The 20,869-nt window shown below is 40.3% G+C and overlaps 1 protein-coding gene across 1 annotated transcript in view; it reads right to left on the reverse strand.

Moving 5' to 3' along the window:
- The window catches only part of VAT1L (vesicle amine transport 1 like), a 55,540-nt gene that overhangs the window by 31,907 nt on the left and 2,764 nt on the right, over window positions 1-20,869 (reverse strand). Inside the window, exons 2-3 of the mRNA XM_070952948.1 lie at window positions 14,249-14,378; window positions 6,216-6,431 (exon numbers count right to left, since the gene is read on the reverse strand). Coding sequence (XP_070809049.1) covers window positions 6,216-6,431; window positions 14,249-14,378 — 346 coding nt within the window. The remainder of the gene's footprint in view (window positions 1-6,215; window positions 6,432-14,248; window positions 14,379-20,869) is intronic.

The raw sequence follows: 20,869 nt of genomic DNA on the forward strand, positions 1-20,869 counted from the left end.
CAATGAGTTGGAGAGCTTTTTGTGCAATGCATCACAGAGGGAGAACCAGGGGTGGGTTTCTGGGGGTTCAGGTGATCCTCTAGCCAAGGATCGCCAGGGTTCGGCGAACTCCCAAATGACACCCCTGGCTGGCCACGCCCCTCCCCTCCTGCCCTGCCCCTCCCAGGAGTCTCCATGCAGCCCGTTCCAGGTAAGTGCAGGTAAGTGCAGGGGCCACGTGAAGGGTCTGAGAGGGCAAAAAATGGGCCTACTGGAGGTTTTGGAAGTCCAGAAACGGGTTTATTTCTGGCCTCCGGAGGGTCTCTGAAGCCCGGGGGAAGCTGTTTTCGCCCTCCCGGAGGCTCAAGAAAAGCCTCCGGAGCCTGGGGAGGGCAAAAAACGCCCCTCTCCCCCGCCGTGGTGCAGGCGGCTGACTAGGCCATGCCCACCCAGCAACAGGGCAGCGTTGCTAAAGGATCTGAAGCCCACCCCTAGGGAGAACTGTAGTGAGTACACTTTTAAGCAATCAAAATGGAACACACCTTCTGTACATCCAACCAGCCTATTATTTTTAAGACCTTTACTCTGCAAAAATATTGGAGAATATTCTTTAAAGCTAACCTGTGCTCTAATACAGGGAAATCAATGCTGTAACTAACATAATGAACATTTTCTCCCTTTAGACCAGGAATACCTGAAATACTTGAACATTTTTTTTAATAAGGACCTTCGTAGGGAATTTGCTTCACTTCATAGCCCATCTTCTTATGTGTTCTGATGCTTGTTAAGTTTCCATACTTTAGCTGAGAAGCCCCCTGGTAACACTTACCGCGCTTTCCTTTGTATTCACACACTTTGGGTTTGTAGAAGGAGGGAATCGCTGTCTTTTTGGTAAATGGACTGTTTTATTTTATGATACTTGTTCTGCTGCATTATTTCTCACCTATGTAAAAGTACCAGGAAGTTGCTCTTCAACTGGAATAGAGGATTGTTTTATTCTCTTAGGGCCTTCAGAATTTAGGCAACGGTTAAATTGGGAAAGATACAATAGAATAACAGAGTTGGAAGCGACCTTGGAGGTCTTCTAGTCCAACCCCCGGCTTAGGCAGGAAACCCTACACCACTTCAGACAAATGGTTATCCAACATCTTCTTAAAAATTTCCAGTGTTGGAGCATTTACAACTTCTGGTGGCCAGTTGTTCCAGTGATTAATTGTTCTAACTGTCAGGAAATTTCTTAGTTCTAGGTTGCTTCTCTCCTTGATTAGTTTCCACTCATTGCTTCTTGTCCTGCCCTCAGGTGCTTTGGAGAATGGCTTGACTCCCTCTTCTTTGGGGCAGCCCCTGAGATGTTGGAACACTGCTATCGTATCTAGTCCTTCTTTTCATTATACTAGACATACCTAATTCTTGCAACTGTTCTTTGTATGTTTTAGCCTCCATCCCCTAATCATCTTTGTTGCTCTTCTCTGCACTCTTTCTAGAGTCTCAGCATCTTTTTTACATCGTGGCGACCAAAACTGGATGCCGTATTCCAAGTGTGGCCTTACCAAGGCTTTATAAAGTGGTATTAACACTTCACATGATCTTGATTCTATCCCCGTTTATGCAGCCCAGAACTGTGTTGGCTTTTTTGGCAGCTGCTGCACACAGCTGGCTCATATTTAAATGGTTGCCCACTAGGACTCCAAGATCTCTCTCACAGTTACTGCTATTGAGCAAGATACCACATATAATTATTATATAAGATAATTATTAAGTGAACAGTCTATTATTTGGTTTAAACAAACCACACTTGAAGTGAATTGGAGCATTTGCAAAGTGAACTGTCAAGATTCATTCTTGAAAAAAAGGAGAGATGTAGGAAAATTTCATCAGGTTTGCAGTTTTAAAGCAAAGTGCCCTGATTTGGATATTTTCTAGACATAGGAACAAAGCAGAACTACTAACCTTCCCCTTAGTAACTCCCTGGAGATCTGGCAATGCAGCATTTGACTCAATAACCACATATAAAAATAGGAACATTCAGGAGGGTTTCCCACAGAGCAAAGGGCTTCCATGTTTAAAATATTTATGGCTAGTAGAGTTTTGCATTAAACCTTACATTTTAATCTATATTTTAAAGACATCATTTGCAGAGTGATGTGGAAATCTGACAGAATAGGCTTCTTGGTAATGAAAAATGAACATGCTTTGATTTAGGCAGTATCCCTGTAGAAGGCACACACTCAAATACTTTCCCTTTTGATGAATTTCCCAGTTTTGCTCACAGGGTGAGACACAGTTAGTACTTAGATCCAAATAACATACCTAGATGGAAAGTTTTTCTTCTCATGAGAAGGGAGAAACTGGGTTACTGGGTGGAAAGGAAATAAATAAAAATCAGATTAATTTCCCCCTTTATACTATAGGTAAAGGTAAAGGTTCCCCTCACACATAGGTGCTACTCGTTCCCGACTCTAGGGGGCGGTGCTCATCTCCGTTTCTAAGCCAAAGAGCCAGCGCTGTCCAAAGATGTCTCCATGGTCATGTGGCCGGCATGACTAAATGCCAAAGGCCCACAGAACTCTGTTACCTTCCCACCAAAGATGGTCCCTATTTTTCTACTTGCATTTTTTACGTGCTTTTGAACTGCTAGGTTGGCAGAGGCTGGGACAAGTAACGGGAGCTCACCCCCGTTACGCGGCACTAGGGATTCGAACCGCTGAACTGCCGACCTTTCGATTGACAAGCTCAGCGTCTTAGCCGCTGAGCCATCACGTCCCTTCTTTATACTATACTTATTCCCAAATTAGTCAAGAGGCTCTCCAATTCATCAGAAATTAGATTTTTAGGTGCTTGTTGGGATGAAGAAAGGATGATATCAGGCCCCTAACTATTGACAGCATTTGGTAGGGATGGTGATCGGATATTCAATGTTGGAAAATTCTGATGTTAAAATTGAACAACCCTCTCTCAACTGGGGGAGGGGTGATACGACATCATCTATCTCTAGACTACAACACAATCCTTTCAGCAGTTCCAAGAAGGCTCCACATCCATTTGCACCACTCAGGTGACCCTAAGGACACAGATAAACCTCCAAGTGGCCTCAACGACTCTCTAAAAAAGAATGCAAATGACCAGCTGCCTGCAAGGAATATAAATTCCTTCCATTCTCCATCATCCAGTCAGAGCTGAAGCAGCTTTTCTTGGATGAGAAGTGAAACGTCTTCAAATTAAAAAACCAAGAAGTCTGTTGAAAAAAAGCACCTTTAGGATAAGAATTCATTCTTGCCATGCTTCTGCCCTGAAGATCTGAGAACAAACATGGGCACCCATAGGAGATGTTGCAAAGGTATCTTGAAATTACAGAAATAGCATCAGAAAAGCTAAAGCTCAGAATGAGCTGAGAACGGGCAAAGTACGCTAAGATTTTTTAAAAGGCTTTTTTTCTTTTTAAATTAAAAATGAAACCAAACCCTGATAACTGATTCTTTGAAATTTAGGTTATTCCTCCAATGCTTTCATGTCCAGTGAACAATTAAAAAAAATACCCGGTGGTGGGATTCAGCCAGTTTGCACCACTTCGGGAGAACCGGCTGTTAACTTTCTGAACAGTTTGGCAAACTGGTTGTTGGAAGAAATCATTAGGGCAGAGAACCGGTTGTTAAATTACTTGAATCCCACCACTGAAAATACCCCTGCTGAAAAAGTTGCATTCCTCTCAAAAGGAATGGCCCTAGCATTCACCCATCTCCTGGGCAGCTTTTCTTGCAAGGGCAAGAAATCAATTTGTCCAAGACTACAAAAGACTTCCCACACTTTTGATATGGCAAGATCTCATGTGCTCCTGGAATGTTTGGAGTCCTTGAAACAATGACATGGAACTTTTTCATTAATGCAAAACGAAGTCCAAGATTCTTGGGCTACAGGACCTCCATTGTTTTACTGGATGGCTCAAGAATGCTTATGACATTTAGAAATAAATGGGGTACTTTGGCTGTCCTCCTCCTGGTAGACATTAAAGCCCTGGAATATGTTATCCACACAAGCCTAACAAATCACGCTCTTGGGGCTATGTCCAATGCCTACTCCCTTGCATTTTTTATAAACCAGCTTTATAGGCAATAATTGTTTTGGATTGTACTGCTGTAGATATTTTTCCTACCACGAGCTAGTGTGGGAGTCTCCAGACTGACCTTTTTTTTTTTTGCAAGTGTTTTGTTATTAACTACATGATTGTATGGGGTTATTTGCAAACTCGATAAATGCTCCTGTGGAGTTCACTAACTCCTTCCAAAGTTCTCTTGTACCCAATTTTTTTTTTTTTGGCTTCAAATGTTTTGAATGGTCTGCATTTGGGTGGGGGCGGGGGGTTGGGGGAGGGGAGTTAGTAGGAGGAAGAAAATATTTGAGAAAAATAAATATCTTCTTTGTTTACACTAAATTACAATATCGTGAGATTATAATTCCAAACCATTATTGCAATGGCTCAGGAGTAATCATTCAACACGAACAAGGGTATAGTGGTAACATGGGCTGCTGAAATTATTTTATTGTCTTTGTTAGGCAGTTTGTAACTTACATGATCAAGATTTTGGCCTAGGTCAGGGGTGTCAAACTCGATTTCATTGAGGGCCGCGTCAGGGTTGTGTTTGACTTTGGGGAGCCGGGGTGGGTGTGGCTAGGGTGGGCGTGGCCAGCTCAACATCACTTGTGTCAGGCGTGCCTGTGGCGGCCCGAGCACTCTGCCAGCGAAAACGGACTGCCAAGCATCAGGGTTGTGTTTGACCTTGGGGGGCCAGGATGGGTGGGGCCAGCTTGACATCACTCGTGTCAGGGGTGCCTGTGGTGGCCAGAGTGCTCTGTCAGCAAAAACAGGCTCCATTTTTGGCTGCGACAGCCTCCTGCAACCCCTCTGCCAGCGAAAACAGAGCTTGGGAGTGCTGCCTGTGGCCCTCGCGAGTTCCATTTTCACTGGCAGAAGCACTGCGGGCTGGTCCTTCGCTGTTGCTAGCACGGCCCCGTGGGCCAAATCTAAGCACCCTGCAGGCCAAATCCAGCCCCTTGAGTTTGACACCCCTGGCCTAGGTAAAGCTTACACCTTTGTTTTCCAAAGCCCTTTGTGACATGTCATTGAATAGCTCTACTTAAAAAAAAAAATTTTTTTTTTTCATAAAATCCTGTTAGATTATTCCAAAACCTACTCAACTGAGTATCTCTACTTCTACATAGAAAGTCCACGTACGTTCACTTTTGGAAGCTCCTGTTGCTCTTTCTCCGTTTTAACTTACCCAGCTCTCAATGCTCATCCCATTTTCAGCAATAGCCACAGATTCAAAGCCAGAGTTCACAAGCCCATAATTATTCTCGTATTTTATTCTGAAAGGAAGTCATTACAGACTTTCTTGGTCAAGGTGCCAGTTTTCTTTCAACAAGCTGGGCTTGAAACAGCACATATGGCATTGAAGTACACAAAATCTGCTAAGCAGACTGAATTCCAGCACCTGCTTTGTTTTAAATCCAATCCTATTTATAGAGTGAAATTGAAATTTGATTTTTTTTTTGTATCTTTTTCCTCTATTTACATGACGTAATCCCCCTTGAAGACACTTTCTTTTGGGCAGGAGAGACTTTTATCTGGTTGGATGGGGTTTTTTTTTTTTGACATCTAGCCCTCTCAATCTATAAGATGGAACTGCACAATCCACAACAATAGCGATTATTAATACCTAGATGGAAAGTTTTTCTTCTCATGAGAAGGGAGAAACTGGGTTACTGGGTGGAAAGGAAATAAATAAAAATCAGATTAATTTCCCCCTTTATACTATAGGTAAAGGTAAAGGTTCCCCTCACACATAGGTGCTACTCGTTCCCGACTCTAGGAGGCGGTGCTGATCTCCATTTCAAAGCCAAAGAGCCTGCGCTGTCCAAAGATGTCTCCGTGGTTATGTGGCCGGCATGACTCAATGCCAAAGGCGCACGGAACGCTGTTACCTTCCCACCAAAGGTGGTCCCTATTTTTCTACTTTCATTTTTTACGTGCTTTCGAACTGTTAGGTTGGCAGAAGCTGGGACAAGTAACAGGAGCTCACCCCGTTACGCGGCACTAGGGATTCGAACCGCTGAACTGCTGACCTTTTGATCGACAAGGTCAGCATCTTAGCCACTGAGCCACCACGTCCCTTTATTAATTTATTAATACTGTACTGACAATCAAAATTGTAATTCTTTACTGGACAGAATCAACTTACCACTCCACCTCCAGCAGAATGAACCAGGACTGACATGCCTTCTCGCAAGTTGGCAACTTCAAAGAGCATCATATACGCCGTTACAAAGTTCATAGGAAAAGCAGCTGCTTCGGAGAAGCTCATGTCATCGGGAATGTGGTACACAAAGTCAACAGGTGTGCATACAACCTCCGCCCAGGCGTTGTAGTTAGTAAATGTCATGACTCTGTCTCCAATCTGAAACCATTTGAAAGAAACACAGTCCGATTACAACCTTCTGGATAATCCTCACCCAAAATACAAGCTGGCTTCAGACCATTGGCAGTTATCCCTTGGTGACTGTAACATCCAGTGATTAGGGCTACAATCACATACGGTGATGGCAGAGGAGAATCAATCACTGTGGACATAAGAATGATGCAAAATGTGTAGAAATATATCAGCTATTATTTATACCATATTTCTACCCTATTTTTCCTCCGGGACAGGACTATATTTTTTTTCCTGAAATAGAGCAATACATCTACTCAGTTTCTCAAATGAGACCAAGACCTCCTTCTGAAGCTAGAAGAGTTATACAGAAAATAGTCTGTCACAAAGGTCTCCAAATTCAGCAATTTAAGATTTGTGCATTTCAATTCCCAGAATTCCTCAGCCAGCCATGTTGCCAAGTTTGGAGATTCCTGGTCTATATCATAAAACCTACCCAATGCTTTCCGTAATATTTTGGGAAGGTAAGTTCAAAGTAATCAGTGGTTTATTGTTTAAGAGCCACGGTGGCGCAGTGGTTAGAGTGCAGTACTGCAGGCTATTTCTGCTGACTGCCGGCTGCCTGCAATTTGGTAGTTCGAATCTCACCAGGCTCAAGGTTTACTCAGCCTTCCATCCTTCCAAGGTGGGTAAAATGAGGACCCAGATTGTTGGAGGCAATATGCTGACTTTGTAAACTATAAAGAGGGCTATAAAGCACTGTGAAGCGGCATATAAGTCTAAGTGCTATTGCTATTGCTAAACCAATTTATAGAGCTGGCTTATTCCAACCCAAACAAAATCAGTCCTACATGCTCCACATTTCAAATATGTTAAAAAGTTGTTTAACAGTCATTGCAAATCCACCCCCTCCTGGCATTTTTAATATCTGTGGATTTAAATTCATGTATAAGCTGCTTCACTATGCTGAACTGTGTTTCAGAGAACACTGTTTGATTCAGACTGCAACATGTGTATCTCTGCATTCTTCTGCCTACAGTACATTCAACTTTTATCAGTTGCTTTTGATAGTTTTTAAAGAAGGAATCCATTCCGTACCTTGGTCATATTTACGGCAATTATTCATACAATAAAATATGGGGAGAGGGAAAGGAAGACTGTTTTCACATATAAAGCAGCAAAAATCAATTTTTAAAACTGGATGTTATCGTTCTCTATAGCATGTTCAAGTACTCAGTGCAGTTTCATTCAGATGTCAATACAGAATTACAGCGTTAGAGGAAAGAAATGAAATTAAACTGCAAAGCTGGCTCGCCTATTGGTAACAATTTAAGGCGTTTGCTACACTCACCTGATTCTTCACATGAGCTCACATCTGAAATGAAATTATTTTGGTTACTTAATTAGCTTGGTCCATTGTACTTTTTCCTTCCGAGAAGTGCATTATTATGACAAATGAAATAATTGCTAGTGAGCCAGCCGGAATACAGTGTTATGGCACAGTTGGGGGTCATTAATGTGAGTTACAATTCCATGCTTCAAAGATTGCCTAGCTGTAGAGTAGTACAGTTCTAACCGTGCTTCTTTAGAAGCAAGCGTACATATTTATATTAATATATTATTCTATTAATATAATTTATATTAATGGTTATATTTATAATTGGCTCGGACCATGCCATTTTGGAGGTGGCTAGTAGACCAGCACAAGATCTCACTTCCACCCTATCTATGCATTGGTTCTTTTATCCATTTTAATATTAATGTTAATATTTTTGCTTTCATGGTGATGTGTAAGTTGTTTTATTTGGTTATTTATGATATTTATAAACTGCCCAGAATTGCTTGGTAGAGAAGATGGGCAGCATACAACTTTAATAAATAAAAACAAATATTTAAGAGAGCTTATTTCTTTACAGGTTACTCAGGATTTCAGTCTTACTGCCCTTTGGAATGAACTGCCTCCAGAAATGCGTTAAGATCTCTGACCTCCGTATATTTCGCTGTGCCCTCAAAACCTTGTTGTTCCGCCAGGCCGGGCTATCAATGTAAAGATCTTAATTGGTTTTAAATGTGGGATTTCAAATTTGGGGGTTTTATAATTGAGGCAATTATTTAATAATTTTAATTATTTTTAAATGTTGTTTGTCTTTGTGCTTTTAATTAGGCTGTACACCGTCCTGAGTCCTTTTGGAGAAGGGCGGTATAGAAATAAAATTATTATTATTATTATTATTATTATTATTATTATTATTATTATTATTATTATTATTATTATTATTTAATCTTTAGTGAGATTCACAGCCTTTGAGGCTGGTTAATAGCTCAGCAGCTCGAGTCCTAACCAAGGACCTAGGAACTGTTAAGGTATCGTCGGAGGATGTAAGCTGTTCCGAGTAAGGTGGTTTTTTGTAGAGTCAAAATGTTCAAGTCCAGCAAATTTAGAATTTCTAAATAGCGGGGTAGCCCTTTGGGTATTGCTCCAAGGGCTCCAATTACAATCGGGACAACACACGATTTCTTTTTCCACAGTCGCTCAACTTCAATTTGCAAATCTCGGTACTTTGTGATTTTTTCTTGCTGATTATTATTATTATTATTATTATTATTATTATTATTATTATTATTATTATTATTATTATTGAATCATGTTGCAATTTGGGATTTGCTTAGGAAGTGGTGAGTCTTGGTCTCAATCAACCTTGGGTCTGATTGACCCAAGGTGGGAGATATCTGCAGATGGTCAGGTGCAAAATACAAAACGGTAATAGTGACCATTGACACTGTCAATTAACTTGAACTTAATAAAGTTTAAGAACTTTGTTCAAGTTCAAGAAAAATGGACTTGATAAAGTTCAGACCTGGAACAATTTTAACTTCCAGCATCCCTCATCCCTATTTTCATTTAAAGGGATGGAGATGTAATCCAACAACAACTGGATAAACTGGGGATCTTCACTGCTATTATAAATGTTGACTAAATAATGAAGCACCATAGCATGATTAAAATGGGCAAATAAAACAGCTGAGTCTATAGAATGAATTAAGAACACCAACTATCATAATGTGATTTTTTTTTTAAAGGCAGACGACACGCTAGGCTGACTTGAATCTGTCTGTACATTTTTTAATAATATCAAAGATTATTTTCATAAACTAGCAATACTGGGAACTGAAATGGGCCCCACCGGATGCAAATCCTATCTTCTGTTTTTAACGAAGACACCTATTAAATGTTAAAGGCTGTTAAATGCTCAATCAGTGATTAAATCTTCCATCGTAGATCATCTCTAATTCTATTAGCTCTGCATGTCTTTTGGGCGACAACCTTTCAAAATGAGAAAATGAAATGGCAAGCACCTCTCCTTTTTATCTCCCACATATTCATTTATTCTGAAACTGCGCTTTTCGATCTTGATCAAATTCTACTGCACTCTTTTAGAGCCCAAATCGTCTTCACTCAAAGGCTGGGGGGGCTGGATTGAGAGGTATATAGCAGGGAAACATTTATAGCATCTTGAGTAGTGCCACATTTCAACTGCCTTGGGATACAGAAAAGGTTACAAAAGGTTGTAAAATTTGCTTTAAAATGCTACTGAAACAGGATGACACGTCTATTTCTCTACGTCTTCTTCCCCATCAGCAAAAGGTTGGATTTTTTTATGTGAAATGAAATGGTTTGCCTGCTTTCATTATTAACAAATAAAAAATGATACAGTATTTGCATACAATGGGTGAAAGCTTAGAATTAAGTTGAATATCTCAACTACAGTCCCGTTCCAAAGAAGTGGAAACAAACTCATTCAACTGGCTGATGAATTGCAGATTTGGAGTGAAGTTTCTTGCAACCATAACTGATGGAAATTCATTTAGTGCCTTCAGTTGAATAGATATACACTGTACTAGTTTGTTTACCCAATATGTTAAAGTCTATTTGGCTTGAGAAGAATGAACTACAGTCGACAGAGTTTAACTACAGTCGACTGAGTTTACAAAACATGCTAAGTGTCTATGGAGATTCTCAACCATCCAGGTCATGGTAGTCCCAAAGATGTTTTTTTCAAAAGGCAACTGGACTTTCTTGGTTTATCTTCCTTGAAAATGTTTCATTCTCATCCAAGAAGCCTCTTCAGTTCTGGATTGAACTGAAGAAATTTGGATGAAAAGCAAAATGTTTTTTTTAAAAAAGAAAAAAATCCAACAAGAAAAAGCATCTTGGAAAAGCACCTTTGGAACACAACAGCTAAGTCACAAACAAGCAAACTGCAGTGAGCTCTTTCTAGAACCCCAATCTTTGGTGCTTAGTGGCACATGGGAAATTTTGAGAGTATGGGATGGACGCAGGCATTGAATGACAGCTGGGGTGGAAGGCTATTCCATTCACAGATTGGCTGGTTATGTTTACTGATTATAGTCCCAGACCAATAAAACACAAATATACTGTAAAATGTCAGAGTATATATGGTAAGCCAACCTTGAAACAATAAATAATAAAAAGAGGGCACCATTCAAATTCTACAATCCATAGCTATTGCTGAGAAGTTGGTAATATTTTAAAGGGTTGCTTGCGTTTAATTTTTTTTTAGGAGGAAGTCTGCAGTCTCTTGTTCAGTAAGACAAGTAAAATTTATTCGTGCCAAATACTAAGGGTGATATAGTAGACAGTTGAACAATTCATAAGTTATTGTCTTGACTGCAGTCTGCACAGAGGTAAATGCAGTTATCTTCTGATTATCTGAATAGTCCTGGGTTATTTATCATTGTATTGTCCAAAGAAAAAACAGATTTAGGGCCCAAAAGAAATTATTGCTTTTCCTTTTCAGCTGGAATCTCAAACTCAAGATTGCCATGAACGTTACTTGAGACTAGCTCAAAAGCCCAAAGGCCTTAACAATGAAATCTCTGGTGAGTCAAGAATGAAGGAAATAAGGGCAGTCAGCATACCGGTGGTGGGTTTCTACCAGTTCTACAGGCGAACCAGTAGCGGCAGGGGTGGGAGGCTCCGCCCACCCACCCAGATGTCATCATGAACGCTGTGCATTAGCAGAAGGTATTACGCATGTGCAGAAGCGCCATGCGCAAGCAAAGTGAGCGCGCACACAGTTCCGAACCGGTAGCGAAGGTAAATGAAACCCACTACTGAAGCATACATATATTAAATAGATGAACTTTTACTATGAAACGTAACTACATTTTGGGTTATTTTATATAAGCCACTTGGAAGCAGGGATGGCTGTGGCTGGATCTTGTGTGGGTGGAGAGCAGCTGGGACCATTGGAAGCTGAGGGCTACGTGGAAGCAAGGAAGGAACCCTGCTTAATGTGAATCCCTCAAGTTTCAGATGAGGCATTTCCTTCTAATTCCTAACAGAGTTTGGAATGCATCAGCCTGCATGGGATCCAGGGTCCTGTCATCATCTCCCTAAGCAGGCATCTACTTGAGGTCAGTGGTAGAATTCAAATTTTTTACTACCGGTTCTATGGGCATGGCTTGGTGGATGTGGTGTGGCTTGGTAGGCATGGCAGGGGAAGGATACTGCAAAATCTCCATTCCCACCCCACTCTGGGACCAGCCAGAGGTGGTATTTGCCAGTTCTCCAAACTGCTCAAAATTTCTGCTACCGGTTCTCCGAACTGCTCAAAATTTCCACTACTGATTCTCCAGAACCTGTCAGAACCTTCTGAATAGCACCCCTGTTTGAGGTGTTATTAGAAGAAGAGGGAGCAAGGCTAACTTGACCAGTCACCTAGAATTATCTTGGATGAACCCAGTGAATACCACCATCCTAGGAATCGTTTCCAGCCCTCTCGCTTCAGCCCCAAGGAGGATCTGGCCAATACTGGTAAGCTACAACACTGTCTTCGCTAAGACAGCCAATCTTCTGCTGGGTTTACAACAATGGGGAGGGGAGGGGACTTTTCTTCTTCTTGGTCACAGCAAGCCAACTCCCTCCTCCTTTTTTTTTTTACACTCCCCACTTTTGTCAAGTCTAGTTTGCTCTTGCCTCCCTTGTTACCATCCCACATCTTCTGAAATAAGATGGGAGTGGTAAGCCCTTGTCAGCTGAGACCTGTACGTTGCACTCTTTCAACTATCTTTTATTTATATATTTATTTTACATAAAATGACTTGGGTTGTAAATTTGAGATCTTAGTATCTTAGCCTTTCAAGTTTCCTACTGAGAATTTCACCCTATTGGATTCTCCTTTTCATCCTATTCAGTTTGCCCTCAAGGGGTCTATATTCTATTAGGAACAAGCATGACTATTGTCATCAAGGGATGATGATGATGATGACAACGACTACGATGATGATAGTGATCTGTTTGTTTTTGCAATACTGCGCATCTTCTGCTATGTAGACAGTGTTGTTTTGGCTGCATCACCAATAGCGTTCCTAATGTGAATTTTGTTTTTTTCAAGAGAGAATGATGTTATGATGCCAGCCTTTTAAAACTGCTTTTATACCACTGCTGCTGCGCATTTGCTATATTTGTATTGATATATATATTTATATAGCTGCTATATTTAGACCTATTTCTAAACCAGCCATTTTAAAACCAGTCTCCTGGTAGATATAGAACACAAATTGGAATGGGGATATGCAATCCTAATCCCAAAAGCAAACAAGCCGTTTCATGGTTTGACCTGAGCTATGAACAAGACTATTTAATCATCAAGGGCTCTGCCACCATTTGAAATTCATTAATATCTGGTTAATTGATTTCTTCCGTTTTGGGGATTCCACTATATCCTTATCAAGAGGTGACGATTCACAATACTTTAGAATTCAACATTGGGATGACAGGATATTTAAATGACAGTCTGCTGAATAACCTGATCCGCACATAACACAAAGCAATGATAGGTAGGTACACACATCACATTATAATAAATCCCAAACAGACCATGTTATCATTTATCAAAGTGGTTCTTAAACTTTTCTTCACCACAAACCTTCCTTTAAAATACCTTTTGTGGCCATGAACCATGGCCAAGGATCCCCAAGACCTAACTCAAGATTTACTGTGTTTTTCGGAGTATAAGATCACACTTGGCCAATAAAAAATTCTATATTCTATTCTATTCTATTCTATTCTATTCTATTCTATTCTATTCTATTCTATTCTATTCTATTCTATTCTATTCTATTCTATTCTATTCTATTCTATTCTTCCCCCCCTCCAAAAGAGGTTGAAAATTTGGGTGCATCTTATACACCGAATGTAACCCCGCCCACCTGCCCCCCCCCCGCAGCCTGCTTAACACAAGCAGCTGATTTTAGGTTGGATCAGCCTCCCGACCATCAGCTGTTTCAGGCTGCAGGGATTGCCATTGCCTATTGCCACCTACGCGCGCTTCATTTTCGGCCTCTGCTGTTTGCTGCAAGGAGGCAAATTGCTGGGAGGCAGAGGCAGATTTTTTTTTCTTGTGCTAATCAGGCTGTGCTGAAAATGAACATGAAACTGCAAGAAGGCAAATTGCTGGGAGGCAGATTTTTTTTTCTTGTGCTAATCAGGCTGTGCTGAAAATGAAAATAAAACTGAAACAGGCTGTTTGCTACAAGGAGGCAAATTGCTGGGAGGCAGAGGTAGATTTTTTTTTCTTATTTTCCTCCCCCCAAAAAGTAGGTGCGTCTTATAGTTCAGAGCGCCTTATACTCCAAAAAATACAGTAAATCATTACATTTCTTCAAGCCTTTATGGACCCCCCCCCGATGACATTGTGGCCCCCCTAACGGGTCCCTGGGCCACAGGTTGAGAACCACTGGTTTATCATGGTTTATGTTTTGTTATCATGGTTTATGTTTATGTTATATTGTTTTTTTCTCAAGCACCATCATATTACCTCATAGCCTTTCACATTTTCACCCAGAGCTTCTACAATTCCAGAGCATTCAAATCCAGGTATAAGTGGTGTTTTAGGTGGATTATCAATGTTCCCCTGGCGAACCATCAGATCAATAAAATTTAAGCCACTGTAAAGGAAAAAAAAAATGAGAAGGGAAGATATGAAGGTCTACATTCCAAGGTAGCTGATAAACACAACCTATCATGCCATTCACAACCATATTTTAGTCACCAAAACCCAAAATGTTCTTTATATGAGATTTCTTTCCATTTCCCACTCCCCTAAGCTGAATTCACTATTCATCTTTTGGGATACTCCTTGGAGAAACTCAAGTTACCTTGTTTCCTTCTTTGTGTCTTCTCTGAGCAACGCAAAATAATTTCTGGTTAAAAGCAGGCACCTCTTTACACGTTGTCCTTTTGTTGATTACCATCACCACCCCTCCCAAAAATCAGCATGTTATCTTTGAAGTTTCAAGAACTTAATCCCAAAGAAACAGGCCACAGCGACAATAGATTGAGCGATGTCTCATTCAATGTACATGAATGAGTACATTCTCTAGCAGGTTTTTCCCCAAAGGAAAGAGTCCACAATCTGAAGAGAGGAATAGGTTTTGCTTTTCTGTATCTTCAAAATCTTCTACAGCTAAAAACCTCTTGTTTATGCTGCTTTGGAAAATAATATTAAAATAAATGTAAAAAAAAAAAGATATAAAAAAATGATGTGGAGACTCTAGAAAGAGTGCAGAGGGATAGAATCAAGATCACGTGAAGTGTTAATACCACTTTATAATGCCTTGGTAAGGCCACACTTGGAATATTGCATTCAGTTTTGGTCGCCACGATGTAAAAAAGAAGTTGAGACTCTAGAAAGAGTGCAGAGAAGAGCAACAAAGATGATGAGGGGACTGGAGGCTAAAACATATGAAGAAGAACGGTTGCAGGAACTGGGTATGTCTAGTTTAATGAAAAGAGGGAAAACAGGATAGCAGTCTTCCAATATCTCAGGGGCTGCACAAAGAAGAGGGAGTCAAGCTATTCTCCAAAGCACCTGAGGGCAGGACAAGAAACAATGGATGCAAATTAATCAAGGAGAGAAGCAACTTAGAACTAAAAAGAAATTTCCTGACAGTTAGACAATTAATCAGTGGAACAATTTGCCTCCAGAAGTTGTGAATTCTCCAACACTGGATGTTTTTAAGAAGATGTTGGATAACCTTTTGTCTGAAGTGGTGTAGGGTTTTCTGCCTAAGCAAGGGGTTGGACTAGAAGACCTCCAAGGTCCCTTCCAACTCTGTTATTCTTTTCTATTCTAAATTGGCAATATTAGGACTTCACAAAAATGAACCTGTTCAGTTTTCAACTGAGCAGCAACAGACAATATACGGTGAAGAGATTGCAAATGCTTTAATTTTTAAGGAAGCTATTATGCTATTCTATATTAATGTAGCATGCAATTTTTAAAAAAAAATGAAATGTAACATTCATTTCCCACAAATACTGGTAACTTTTATTTGATTGTTTCCCATGGTCCAATATCTTTCAAAAAGGCGGTTGTCAGATGATCCATGGGCTCCAGACTATTAATCAAATTGGTTATCATGAACTTATTACACATAGTCCTCGACTTACAAGCATTCGTTTAGTGACCATTCAAAGTTAACAATGATGCTGAAAAAAGTGACTCATGACAAGTTGTCAATCACCATTGCAGCATCCCTACAGTCACATGATCAAATGTTGGGCACTTGGCAACTGGCATGTACTTATGAAGGTTCAGCATCCTGGGATCATAGGATCACTACCTGTCAACTTTCCAGATGGCTTCCAACAAGAGAAGTCAATGGGTGAGAGGATCCAGATTCACTTAACGACTATATGATTCACTTAACGATGGCAACAATTTGCCTTAATAACTCTGGCAAAAATGGTAAAATGGGCCACAACTCACTGAACTGTCTTTCTTAGCAATTGAGTTTTGTGGTCATAAATCGAGGACTACCGAACTTCCTTGTTACAACAGTTTCCTTGGATTTCTGTAGTATACCTATACAGTCTAAAACAATGATGGCAACCTTCAAAACTTGTGTGGGATTTTGGACAAAGGTATTTGAATAAGCCAAGAAATTAAAAGACGCTTGCTCCTGGGGAGGAAAGCTATGGCAAATCTAGATAGCATACCAAAAAGCAGAGACGTCACCCTGCCAACAAAACTGTGTATAGTCAAGGCGATGGTTTTCCCAGTTGCAATGTGAAGGTTGTACCATAAGGAAGGCTGAGCACCAAAGAATTGAGGCCTTTGAACTTTGGTGCTGGAGAAGACTCCTGCGAGTCCCTTGGACTGCAAGGCGATCAAACCGGTCAGTCCTAGAGGAGATCAACCCTGACTGCTCTTTAGAAGGCCAGATCCTGAAGGTGAAACTCAAATACTTTGGCCACCTAATGAGAAGGAAGGACTCCCTGGAGAAGAGCCTAATTCTGGGGAAGACTGAGGGCAAAAGAAGAAAGGGATGGCAGAGAACGAGGTGGCTGGATGGAGTCACTGAAGCAGTCGGCATGAGTTTAAATGGACTCCAGAGGATGGAAGAGGACAAGAAGGCCTGGAGGAACATTGTCCACGGGGTCAGACACGACTTCGCAACTAACAACAACAAAATTGGAATAACCTGGTTCTGTCCTTGAGATTTTCAATTCCCACTAAATATGTTAGTGGAAATAAGACAATGGTTATCCCCAGGACTGGAGATTTTTTTTTTTCTGAAGCTAAACTGTTCGTTTTTTTTATTTTATTGAAAGACAAAAATGTTATTCTTTGAGTACTTAAGCCTAATTTGCTGAAAATGGCTTCAAACTGGTGAACGCTGCCTCATTCTTTTTTATCGATGTGCTTTTTAAAGATTTTCTACATTCCAGTTAGACTCCTTTTCTCTCTGTCTCTTTCTCTAGGCTCAGACTCTCTCCTACTCCTTTTGAGTTAACATTTTTAGCAGAAAGAAAGGAAATAACTCTTAATGGCTAACTCCAATATATAAAACCCTGAGATGGTGAAATAGAGAAGTCTTGGCATATTATTGAATCAGACGTTGCATTACAATAAAAAGGAGAAGAATGATAACTCTTCTCTAACCCGTGCTCATTGCTTTTTTTTTTTCCCCCAAACATAAGTCTCTGGTAAACAGTAATACGATGCTTAAGAGTTGTGGAATATATTTTATAAGGAACAGAATTGGAATATGAAGGACTGCATAAGGCAAATCAAGTCCACTGTGTAGCAAAGCAATGGAATGGAGCCAGAATATAGATGCTAGATGAAGACAGACAGTTACCATTTCTAATGCAGAATGAAATTTAATACCATCCCAAGATCAGACTGCATTCACTTCAAAGCCCCAAGGGTAGGCAAACTATACATTCCAAGTGTTTTGGACTACAGTGCCCATAATCCATGATCATGCCACCAGGTTAGCACCAGTTCTTATGACTGTACATAGGTTGACTTCAGTGGTGAAATCCAATTTTTTTTTACTACTGGTTCTGTGGGTGTGGCTTTGTGGGCATGGCGTGGCTTTGTGGGCATGGCATGGGAAGGATACTGCAAAATCTCCATTCCCACCCCACTCTGAGACCAGCCAGAGGTGGTATTTGCCAGTTCTCCGAACTACTCAAAATTTCCACTACCGGTTCTCCAGAACCTGTCAGAACCTGCTGGATTTTACCCTTGGTTGACTTTCTCCAAGATGATTTGGCCCCTGCCTGATCCTTCAACTCTTTCAATGACACACTTATTGCCAAAGTACTAGAATCAAGTACATTGACCTTGCTGTTTGGCTGCCCTCTTCCTATTATTCTTTCTACTTTCCCCAACATTATAGACTTCTGAAGAGAGCTGGCTCTTTGCAAAATGCATTAAATACATGATTTGAGCTGATTATTTACATTTTAGAGTGAGAATTCTAGAATTCTAGGGATTCAGTAAAACTAGGCAGATTTCAAATAAGCAACAAGATCCAATGTATTCCTGGTCCTTTGCAATACAACTAATTGTTCCCATCAACCAGATGCTGTAATGCCTCTTTCAAGGTTAAGGTTTTTTAAAATAAGCACTGCAGCATTTCACCTTTTTTTTTTCTTCCAATAAAAATGCCATGACTTTGTGTAATAGGAGCTAGACTTAGATGGCAGAAATGTGATTTTTTTTCTGACCTGGTGGCACAAAGGAGATATTTCCATTTCTTGAACTCTATTGGAAAACGCTTCACAAGTGATACCTTCCTCATGCCAAATCTGCACTGAAACATTTCCTACCTTTTTATACTGCCAGAGCATCGATATTCACTCACCCATGAGTGCTTCTCGACTGGAATTTCATTTCAGCATGGATGCCAATGCAAGGTGACAGTACAAAGTTATATTTGCTATCAGGAGACACTAGTGATGTCAGGAGCTGTGGCTCCAGATTCTGTCTGTGGACATCTGATGCATGTGGACATTTCATGCATGGATGGTCTTTATGGGAAATTCCATTTTCAAACGTGTGAAATGTTTTAAATAATAGATTAGTCTTTCTCAGCCATACCCACCACTGTCTTACCCTTGGATTGAAAAAGGCATTTAGACTGAGTATCAAGCTCCCCCGTTTCAGCTCCAGGGGTGTTTTTTGAAGCTTTTAAAGCTCAGCCATGAGAGGAGGCCATTTTGAATCACTTCTCTGCCTATTGTTTTGAAAAATCTCTAGCTTCATAAAGAGCTGAAATTGTCTTCTCCAACTCCTGCTCACTCTACTAACATATCCTTTAAAACATAGCCTCCCCATAAACCTGCGATCTCCCAAAATGTTTTTAACCAGGGCCCCAAATTGGTTAAGATTTCTAGGACTCAGCCTTACCTCTGGAGGTAATTTCCCCCAAAACTTGGTAGAATGAATTAACTTTTTGAGTGTCCTCTGAAACTTGCACCTAACGGAAACTATAGTGTACATCTTGTATGTTTGCTACAGATCAAAGAGGTATTATAGCCTATTAATAGGTCATTGGCCAAATAATTCCTATGTCTCTGTTTTGGATTTATAGGATAGTAGCACATACGTCATGGGAAGAACATATAGGAGATGGCACACATGCATATCCAAGAGGAACACAAAAAGACACTGTGAAACTCTGTTCATTGGTCAAGGTTCCAAAATAATGTGGAAACCCCAAAAGAATACCCATAAAAATGGAATACACTCCACAGTCACCGCCTGCTGATTAATTGTTGAAAATCTGGAGGCTGAAAGAAAAGGCGGAACACGCCTGAAATAGGCAAAATCAGTTGGATTCTCGAACTGGAACTCTGCAGTATGTTTTATTATGGTCAACACCTATTTCCATCCATTTGGGAAACATGCACTTCTGATCACTTAATCAGATACTATAGGAAAACATATAGCCTACAGTATTTCACCAGGATTGCATAAATATCAAGGACACACAAGATAATTTTATATTTCTCTGCAGCTTACAGAGCCTAAACCTGCTACAACACAATGTTGCCAACAGCGCTTAAAATCCCTCAAATAATGACCTGGATTTCAAACTAGCCTTAATGAGTATTTACATTGTTACTTAAGAGTATTTTGAATTGTTATACATTTAGTGACATATTAATTTTTTATGTATTTGTCTAATGTTTTTACTCCTCCCTATAGTTTGTAGATTTGTGTGTGTTATGTGTGTGTATCTATATCTATATCTACTGTACAGGGGTGAAATCCAGCAGGTTCTGACAGGTTCTGGAGAACCGGTAGCGGAAATTTTGAGCAAATTGGCAAATACCACCTCTGGCTGGCCCCAGAGTGGGGTGGGAATGGGGATTTTGCAGTATCCTTCCCTTGGAGTGGGATGGGAATGGGGATTTTGTAGCAACCTTCTTCTGCCATGCCCACCAAACCACGCCCACCAAGCCACACCACGCCCACCAAGCCACACCCACAGAACCGATAGTAAAAAAAATTGGATTTCACCCCTGCTACTGTGTGTGTGTGTGTGTGTGTGTGTGTGTGTGTGTATAAAGTGTTTTTCTATCGAGACACCTGGTCTACCCCAACATGTGGCTTCCTTTCGCCTTTCAGCTCCAATCCAGGAGCCCTCAAGCAGTCGCATTCACGACAAACCATTTTATATCAAATTTATATTTTGCTGATATATATATATATATATATATATATATATATATATATATATATATATATATATATATATATATATATATATGCACACACATGCATTTTAAAAACTATATTATGTTTTTTAAATTCTGTGTAATTTTTATTTTAATATATTTTAAATAATTGTTGTATTCCACTTTCCTTATGCTAGTCTAGGACTATAATAAAGATTTCACTGATAGAGCAAACTCCCATCCTTGCACGTCATCATTAGGAGAAGGCAGTTTTAATATGGAACAGGAAGATGGAAGAGATGGGTTGACGGTTAATTCTAATCCACTTTTTATGTGCCACTTCCTAGTCTTCTTTCCTTCCAATTATCCCCATTGTTTGGAATGGCCTTGTGGAGCAGCAGTAAATATATCCTGCTGATTTAACAACAAACACAACATCAACCCCCCCCCCCAGATGTTA

This window comes from Pituophis catenifer, unplaced genomic scaffold (genome assembly GCF_029215685.1).
Source record: "Pituophis catenifer annectens isolate HBS135680 unplaced genomic scaffold, rPitCat1.0.hap2 SCAF_13, whole genome shotgun sequence".
In the NCBI taxonomy this organism is placed as follows: Eukaryota; Metazoa; Chordata; class Lepidosauria; order Squamata; family Colubridae; genus Pituophis; species Pituophis catenifer.